We start from the raw sequence: 9,644 nt of genomic DNA, 5'->3' as shown, positions 1-9,644 counted from the left end.
AGAAAAAAGCATTACAAGGTACAGTAGCTGAAAATTTAAAATTAGATAAGGCAAAAAAAGTCAGGTGTGAATTTAAATAATGGCAGAAAGTAAGCACTAACATGCCTTACTTAGAACAGTGGTGAATTTTCCATCATGCAGTCTTTCAGTAAGGCTCTTTCTAAGATAATAATGTTTCTAAGATAAATCCTTGTAAAAGCTGCTGGAAGATAAATTTCCTAATGTGAACTGAAGTTACAGTCTTTATTAAAAAAAAAGGGAAAATTTTGACTTGTGTTCCATCAAAGGTGTGACTTGGTGATGGTGAAAGTCTCCCTGACTCTCTCTAGCTCAGTGCCAGCAGAACTGGCTCTGTGTTCTGCACTGAGGTCCAGTTTCCCTCTTGCCAATACACTGACAGCTCCCTGGCATTTGCATTTCTGCTCTGGACTGGACTGTGTATCGCTGTCTATTTTCAGAAGCCAGAGAAATTCCTTCTAAAGATAAAGGGGGCAAAAAATTATTTTCGTCTCCCACTCCACTCCATCCATTTGCTTTTCTCCACCTCTTCTTTCTACTTCTGCCTTATTTTTTCCATTATGTATTCTCCTAACATCAAATACTTCTGGAGCCACGGGGCTGCCAAACAGGGGTGCCACCAGCCCTGTCTGGCAGCACATCTGGCAGCCCCCAGCCTGCACAGCTGGTGTGTTTTGGGTCAGATTCCCGCCCAGCAGAGCCTCAATCGCTGGCAGGTCAAACGTGCACCGAGCCCGGCTGAGCTTCCCAGCCTGGAGAGCTCTTCATCTGCCAGCAGTCACACTACTTAGCATTAGCTTTTGCTTTAACTGGGAATGCTCTTGCAAAGCTGCCCTCTGCCAGCATTAGACATTTCGTTTTCTCAGGTCCTGTGTAAATAGAAAGGTTTCCAAGCTCCATCTGGTTCCAGTTACTCAAGCAGTAGAAATACACATGCTTCAGGAATTTGCAGACGGAGGCTTACTGCTTTGCTGCCTTACAAAATCCTTTACAAAGTTCACTGTGCTCCGTTGCCTCCTGGTGTACCTGTAGTCTGTAAAATGATTTCTTCTGAAACCCTCTTAGGTGAGAGAAACAAATTAGTTGAAAGTCTCAGGCCCTTCTTTCTAATAAGGTTAACCTGCTTGCACTACTAAATATGGCTTTATAACACACACATACACTCACACACACACACACACCCTTGACCACCAAAGACTGCCTCTTCCTGAAATCCCCCGTTCATATAAATACAGGAAGTAGAAATAAGAGAGGCTAAAATCGGATCTTCTTGGTAGTTTGCTTTCATTTCAGTGCTTGTTTAGTCCTCTGCCCTTTGATACTACTGAGCCTGAAGCTGGTTTTAAACATCTTCCCCCTCGTGCCCTTGAAATACCATCTTCAGTACAAAACCTGAGGATGTGGAAGTTCTGCTCAGCGATGGGAAAGAATTGCTTTTCTGACCGAGGAACTCTCAAGCCACTGTGATACAGAAAGTGACTTAAAGTTTGCTGTAATGATGAAAACATCAGCAGGAGAGAAGGGAGCCAGGGATGACTCAGGGTAAGTCCTGAATCTTTAGTGACTGTTCATTTTTAATAACTGTTGCTTTCCTTTTCCTACTTAACAAAGAGTTCCCGGCTGCATGTTGAGCTGACTGCTGAGATACTAGTTACACAGTCACAATGGTGTGGCATGACTGTGTTGTAATTTACAGTATTTCCTTTAACTGACATGTTCCAGCTGAAAACAAACTGCAATAGCTTTATTTAGCTTGAACCTTAGCTATTTAAGGAAGAAGGATAAATCCAAATCTACAGTTTGGGGCAGAGGACAGAAAAAGGGACTTCTTTGGTTTTGGAAATGTGACAAAGCTTTCCTGGGGGGCTTGCTTTCTTTTTGCTCAAATGCAGAAGTGGATAAGGGCTTGTCCTTATGAGGTGCTGGTCACTTCAGTGCCTGCACACTGAGGTGTACACAAACCCTGTCCTTACGCTCCCAGGAGACTTCAAGTGTACTTTCTGTCAGGAAGAGGCTTCCCTTGCCTCTGGCCAAAACACTGCACCTTGCAGGACCAAATCCCGGGAAAACAGTGGGAGGCAAAATGGGTTTTGATACAAAGGACAGTCAACAAGCTACTGGGATTCCAGGATAAGGCTGGAATCCTCCCAAGGCTTGGTTATATCATAAAGCCCATGCTGAAGCTGGGCATTTCTGTTTCCTGTTTTAAACAAGCAAGGGAAAATTACATAGCTGCTGGAACTGTCAGTCACACCCCTCTGCCCCTTCCCCCTTGGAAAACCATAATAATAGCAGATACCGAGACTTTTTCTTATCTGTCTAACACACTTAGCCTGTTTTCCATGAATAAAGGTTTCAGATATTTCTGTGATGGATCCAGTAGAAGCAGCTCTGTGGATGGGTGGACAGATATGGGATACTTGCATTTCCAGTTGCTGAGGGTGCTGCCCTACCTAGAGCACACTCAGTCAAATGGGGAAATTGCTGCTGGCAGGGCACTGTGTGATGGTTTTACTGTAGCACTGCTCCCAAATGCACACATGGAGTGGGGGGGGGGGTGGAGGCAGAACCCTGCATTGCAGTTCTCATTGCTTTTGCCTTGTTCAGTTGTTTGCATTAAGTGGAACAATGGCACTCCTGTTTGAAGGTATAATTCCTCAGTTCCATGTAATGTTAAACACTCAGGGACAAAGATCACACAGCTGTCAGGAAAAAAAAGAAAGCATCCAATCCCTGTAGAGTGGTGAGAGGAACTTATTATTTGCACTTTGCAGATATTCCCTGCATTTGTTACAGTTAAGATGTTAAGTATGATAGACTGGAAGATATATTTGTTTATCTCTTTGTGAGATGTCTGAAAGGAGCCACATGCTTGCAAAGGTTTGTTTTCTGTCTAGAGTTGCAGGAAAAAGTAAAAACTAGATCAGGACTGTAAATCAAGTGGCTGGAGAAATATTGAAGCATCAATGGCCATGCTGCATGCATTCTTTATATGTTTTTTGAGCATCTGAACAATTTAACAGAATGACCTTTTATTTCATTCACTGATTGTCTTTATTTCCAATCTATCTTCCACTCATAAAGAGGAACTTGGCTATTTTAAAATCTATTTTAACTCTTTTTGTTTACATACTATAATATTGCTGAAGATCCTCAAAATTACATTTTAGCATGCACACATTGTGGCTTCCAACACATTACAGAATTAGAAACATTTCTAAGTTGTGTTTAGCTGATTTCCTGTTATGGTTACACTGAATTAGGTGCAAATTACAAGAAATATTTGGAATTCATCGCTTTCAAAAGAAATGGTAACCTAAGGCAAGGTGTTGATGGAAAATCTAAACCTGATTGTAAAATTCTGTGCACCAAAATTGCATATGAAATTCCTGAGATTGCCCCTCTGTTCAGCATAGTTTAACATTAGTTAAAAAGGAAAGCTTATTCACATGCACAGGAATGATGGCAGTGCAAATTATCATGGAAGTACCCCAACAACTTGGAAATATGCATGCATTCATTCCTATTAAGGACTAGGGTCTATTCTGCATCTAGTAAATCCATAAACAAGTTTTGCTGATTTTTGTCTGTCAAATGTCAGAAAGACACTGGGGAGAAATCTGCCTCCAGAATTAGTAGCCACTCAGAGAGGAATGAGGGAGAAGTGCAGCTAGGAGCTGGATAGAAATCAATCTAATCAAATTCTTCCACAATGCTATGGGAGAGAAACAGGGGAATTTAACATTTAACCATTAATTCTCACCTAGAGTGAGGCTAACTCCTAGGAACATTATAAAGTGGTGAGATCACAAAACATCTGGAGAAATGTGAGCTGCTTGACCATGGTGATCATGGTTTCATGAAAAGATAAATGCCTTCACTCCAACATCTGGCAAATGTATGGAGGATATGATGAGTAGAGCAGGCAGGAGCTGAGACAGAAATGTTATGAGCAAATATTGAATCCATCCTTGAGAAAATGGCTGGAAAATTTCAGGTAGCTGGGATGGGTTACAGTGGTTCTCATTTCTGGGACGCCAGATTACCTAATGCAGTAATGATTGTGCATCTTTTGGTGACATGTCTTTTTTTGGCACAAAACCCACATCACAGTTGACAGGTTTCATGTGATGAATGCAGACATAAAGAGGTCAAACACTGGAGGAATCTGTAAACTGAACCACTCTCATAGATTCACAGATTTTACCTTCAGAAGGGAAAGTTTTGATTGTCTAGTCTGATCTCCTGTGTAGAGCAGACCATGGAACCTATGAAGCATCTATAAAAACCATGACATCTACTGGAATGGGAGTTTTCACTCCCATGGAATATTCTGTGATCCCACAAGGATCATTGAGTCCAGATCTTGTATGAATAGCCCACACAGGGATTAAATCCATGACCTTGGTGTTATTAGTTGGTCACAAGAGCTTTGTTATCAAGGGATTCTTCTACCCAGGCTACACATAGCTCTCTGCAGTGCAGTAAGTAAATCTTAGACCAACTTTTATCAGGATCAGGTTTGAAATGAGAAAAAGATTATTTAAAAACTCAAGAGCCATCCTTTGTAAAGGACTAAATCTCAGATTATTTGAATCAGTGGAAAAAGTTCTGTTTCCCTCAGGAATTCTTGTAAAGTTCTCCTCATAGAAAAGGAGTACTCTCACCAGAACCTGTGAGATGTGGTGTTTAAGGGGGAAGGGACAGTTCAAGCAACTGGAAGCAAATCAGTGTTATTAAATCCCTGCTGTCTGTCAAGCTCTCATAAGGGATATACACTTTCCAGTTGAGAAGGATGGTGCTTCTCAGGAGGGAAATATCTGTGCTCAAGATGCATTGCACCAAGACTGGGATCTCACTGTAAAGATACAAAAAAGGAGGTGCTCTCCAAAGCTACCTGAACTTGGTAGGGAGGAGACAAAAATCTCCCGAAACTGATTTAACTGAAAAGCATGTTTACAACCACACTGACTTGTTACATGGTTTTTCCAGCACTTCCAGTTTGTGAGTCCTTGCCAAACTTGGTGGATGCTTTGTGCAGTGGCACTGTGGTAGCAGAGGAGGCAGCTGTCCCTTTGGTTCCTAGAGGACAGACCACAGTGGGAATATTGCCCCTGAGCAGGAACCTCTCAGCGCTGCAGAGTCTTAGACCAGTGCTCACAGGAATGGGGGCACAAATGTAAGCAACATTCTGATCATCTACTTTCTACTACAGGTTCAGCTAAATATAGTTTTTCACTTCCTGTCCTAAATGGCTACGTGCTGGTTTGTACTGCTGGCTTTACAACCTGGAGGCAGCACAGGCTGAAGAACCTGCACCTAAGGTGCACACATCTCCCTTGCTCTGTGAGCACAGGTACTCACATAAAGCACTGGGTCCTGGAGAACAGCTGGGAGGGCTGCTTGGCACAAATTTGGGCTGGCTTCATACCTTATCAAACTGTAGGGGGATAGAATATAAGAAAATAAAGATAGTGTAGAAAGTAATCTTACCCCTAAGGAGTTGCAGCTGGGCCAATTATCAAAGATTAGGAACAGGCCTGACTTTAACAGGCTACAGCTGTAAGCAATGAGAAGAAGAGTGCTATAAAAGAGTGGGGTGGCTGGGTGAGAAGGGAACTGCAGTCAGTTGGCCACTTGGTGAAGAAGGAAGGGTCAGTGCTCTGAGGAGCTGCCCATGAGAAACACCAAGAAGGTTTGGATCTTTTGTGATAGGAGACAACAGCATGGAACCCCTGCAATAAGATGGCAACATCAAACCATGTGTATGTAGTCCAGGTATTTTAGATATTATCTATTTTATATCATACTTCCAAATGATAATTGGATTTTTTTCCACTCATTAATCAGTAAATATAGATAGTTTCTCTGAGAACAGCAATATAGGATTGTGAGACTCAGAAAAATCTCCAAAATTACCTGAATAATAGACATTAAAGAAAATACCTAAACCAAATCCATTAGGAAGAAAAAATCTGGAGAGTTTTAAATGCTTGTCTGGGTCAATTGATAAAGAGCACAGAAACCTTATGGGCAAAATATTGTACATCTCAGACCTTCAAACTTTATAATTTTGAAGGGAGAAGTTTTTTTGCATTTGAGAATAGAAATAAATAGCTTTTTGGGAGGTGATTAGAATGAACAGGCAGCTGTTTGGAATGACTGGTCAAATTCTAATACACATGGATCTGGAGTGAAGATATGGTCATCAAAAGCCTTTGGTGCCTCAGAAGTCTATCACACTTTTCCAACTCCATCAAAAGGCATTCCCCCTGTGGAGGGAAGGGTGTCTATATGTTTGTGATTGTTTCAGTTGCCATTTGTGAGGAATTACAAATTAATGACAATGAATTTAGGTATTTAATATGTCATTATAATCTTTCTAATTAGGTTTAGGTTTAGAAGGAACCAGTGCAAAGCACGTTTTGCACATGTTCTGTAGAAGACCAAAGAGAGGCTGTGATGTGTTTTGTTATAATGTCATCAGCTCTGGGTGGTCCTAAAGTCACAGGGGATGGGATGGACCTGGTCTTGGCAGTCCCAGTGTTCAGAGCAGCAGCTGAATCACAGATTATTTTTTTGACCTGGCACTTTTAATTCCTTCTGAGGAATTATTAAAGCAGAAATAGTTACAAAGCTGAGATGTTTGATCATTATTTTTTAAAAAAATTAGTTTTAAAGTATTCATACTACCAAAGAAGACTTTCAGATTTCTCTAGACCAAAACTGAGAAAACAAGAATGAAAGGAGACTGCAGAAGAGAGTTTAAGAAGGTCTTCAAGAACCAGTGGAAGCAGTTAAAGCAAAATCATGCTACAAGGGCAGTGAAGTTGCAATTTTTGGATCTCAAAGCAGGCATTGGTCTGCAGTGGTCTGCAATTCGGTCAATGTCCTACATTTCTTCCTAATCCTGATTTTGAGATTAGTTTTTTTCTGTGGTGTTGGGTAGGTGTTTCATGATGAGCACTGAAGCGGAATCTATAGAATAAATCCTCATTTGGAGCTAGGTAGGAGCTAGACAAAATCATGCATGCCTGGCTGTCTGTATGAGAAAATGTCTTCTTAAAAATCTAGGCACAGGTACATGGGAGGTTTAGTGAAGGTGCTTTCTTCTCCAGAATTTGCTGAATGGGAGGAGGCAGTGCCCACACTGCCCTGGTAGGCATGGCCTGGGTTCCTGACTGTTCTCTGAGCAGTAGAACTTGTTCAAAGCTGGGTCAGGTTGCCAGAAGTACTGGCCATGGGCCACAGAGAACATCATATGGCACTTGTGGGGTGAAATCAGTGGGGGCCACCCATGAACTCAAAGAGTGAAGTGCCTGAGGGGCAAATATGTGCCTGAGTCCTGTCCTGGTGACACACCCCTTGAACAGCTTTTCCAGGGGAGCCAGGCAGCAGTGGAGACCTCTGGAATTCACTGTTGTGAGCTGGGACATGCCTGTACTGCACAGGGGAGATGTCAGGGTGCTGGGCACAGCCTGGCTCTGACGCTGATCTAGCTGCACAAAGGGGAGCACACAGCTGAACAGGCAGGCATCCATGGAGAACTAGCCACCAGAAAAGATGCACAGGGTCCAAATCTGCCTATTTCAATGCTTCCCAGCCAGAGAGAGCTGCCTCTGATCCACAGGGGAGAGGAGAGCTGTCCTTGTCAGTATTGCACCCCATTGCTGTGGAGGGCAGGGCTGTTTCACAGGGTTGCCTGTGTGTATGCTGTATTTCCTTGGCACTCTCCCTCCCTCCACCACTCTGTTTGGCAGCCCAGACCTGCTCATACAAAGCAGGAACACCAGTGCCATTCCCTTCCCCCCACCCTGGCAAGGGGAGTTCCTAAACAACACAAATGCACAGGGCTGAGTTGGAGCCGTGCTCTGGTGTCAGTCTGGAGTAAGCCCAGAGCTGGAGCTGGCTGAGCTCAGAATCCATCCCAGGCTGACAGGGGGGTGCATCCCAGAGAGGCAAGGCAAGCTTTCAGCTGGTGTCCTTTGATTGTGAACTTTGTGGGGGAGGGAGGGGGGAAATGTCTGTCAAAATACCTGGTACCACAGCCCTGTGAAGCAGCTGTGGTCGAGGGAGCAGTGCTCTTCAACCTGTGCAAATGAAACAGAGCCACAAGCATCACCCAGTATGGTAAATATTGTAGCCACAAGCCTTTCCTCTGTCCATTCTGTACCTGTCTAAACTATCTAAAGTAATTCTGCCTATCTCCAGAAATGAGATCCCTCTACCCAGCTGAAGGGGACCGTGAAGGCAGTGCTTCCCTCAAGATAATCAGTTGCAAGAGTTTTGAAGTGCTTAGCTCCTCTTTGCCTGCACCCAAAATGGAATAAATCTTTTTGCAAGTGAAGATGATTACTTGAGCAGTGAAGGATTAGCAGATGTGAGCATTGCATAGCTGGTTGTGCTAGTCACATTTTCCTAAATAGATATTGTGTTAGATACACACAAGCCAGGGAGTGCTATGGAATGCAGCTCTTTCCAAATAGATTAATACACACATGCCTATGTGTGTGCCTTTCCCAGACTTTCTATTAGCTTTTTGCTAAACAGAGCAAAAGCTATTTGTGTCTGAGTAAAGGATTTCTGCCTTCTGAATTACAGGTACCTTTAAAAGGGACAGAGTGTTTTTAGTAACTGTAATCACATGGTGTGAATAATATAAAGTCCTTGTCTTTATGAAAGGATCTCTGGGTGGTTCATGGATATTAAGCCTCCCAACAACCAGCTAAAGACAGATACTGTTACTATAGGAAGGGAAACTGAGGCACAAATTAATGGAGCTGATTTGATTATAGTCACTTATGCCATAGCCCAATCCCCTGGATCTTTGTTGAGCAGTGGAACTCTGGTTTTCCTCAGACCATCCTTTAAGTTTGGGGTGGTGCTAGGAGCAGAATCCCTTTCTCAGAAAGCCTTTTCTCTTTGGTGGTTGAGTTCCCTGCTGGATTATGGAGCTAAACCAGCTCTCCTCAGTGTTTACACAGCCTCTACAGCTGAAGCAAAGGTGGGGTGTGGGGAGAATGTGGAAAAGGTACTCTTCCTGCAGCACCCTCTGTGTTCCTGGATGAGGAGGGGCCCAAAACCCCACCCTGAGCGTTGTTCTCTGAGGCAGGCCTGGAATGCTGGCTCTGAGAATGATCCTGCAAGAGGTGTGGCTGCTGGGAAATGCTCTGGGTGGCTCTGGGTCTGTGTATGCCTGGTAGGGTTGGAACCCCTGTCTTACTGCTTGAAATTATCTCCTGACCATGTTAATTAATATGTTTGCTTTGCTTTTGCAAGGCTAATGAATTGTTGGGGAATTTCAAGTGCTTTCTTGAAAGCAACTGAATACAGACAACCTTCTGGATGCTGGCAGAACTTTGCCAAATACAGGGAATCCACACTGCTCATGTACATCCCTCCCATGGCCCTCCAGAGAAAGCCAGTCTTTCGAAGGCTCTCTCTTGTAAAAGCAGCTGTTGGGCAGAACAGAAAGCAGCTGCAGCCCCTTGTGAACTGGATTAAATTTTCTGTTGCTTGGAAAAATTCACCGAGGAAACAGAGAGGGACCAACAAATAGCAGAGTCTGGAGAAAGACAGCACTGCTGGCTACCTGCATCACTGTTCTGCAAATTGCTAGCAGACTT

At 43.3% G+C, this 9,644-nt stretch overlaps 1 protein-coding gene across 1 annotated transcript in view; it reads left to right on the top strand.

Annotated features, from left to right (window-relative positions):
• The first annotated feature begins 1,319 nt into the window (after positions 1–1,319).
• The window catches only part of RIN3 (Ras and Rab interactor 3), a 64,602-nt gene continuing 56,277 nt past the window's right edge, over positions 1,320–9,644 (top strand). Inside the window, exon 1 of the mRNA XM_071426585.1 lies at positions 1,320–1,560. Coding sequence (XP_071282686.1) covers positions 1,514–1,560 — 47 coding nt within the window. The 5' untranslated portion in view covers positions 1,320–1,513. The remainder of the gene's footprint in view (positions 1,561–9,644) is intronic.

This window comes from Agelaius tricolor, unplaced genomic scaffold, assembly GCF_023055355.1.
Source record: "Agelaius tricolor isolate 1412-34295 unplaced genomic scaffold, bAgeTri1.0.p SCAF_5, whole genome shotgun sequence".
NCBI lineage: Eukaryota > Metazoa > Chordata > Aves > Passeriformes > Icteridae > Agelaius > Agelaius tricolor.
The sequence above is the reverse complement of the archived record's forward strand: the minus strand, read 5'-3'. Positions and strand labels throughout refer to the sequence as shown.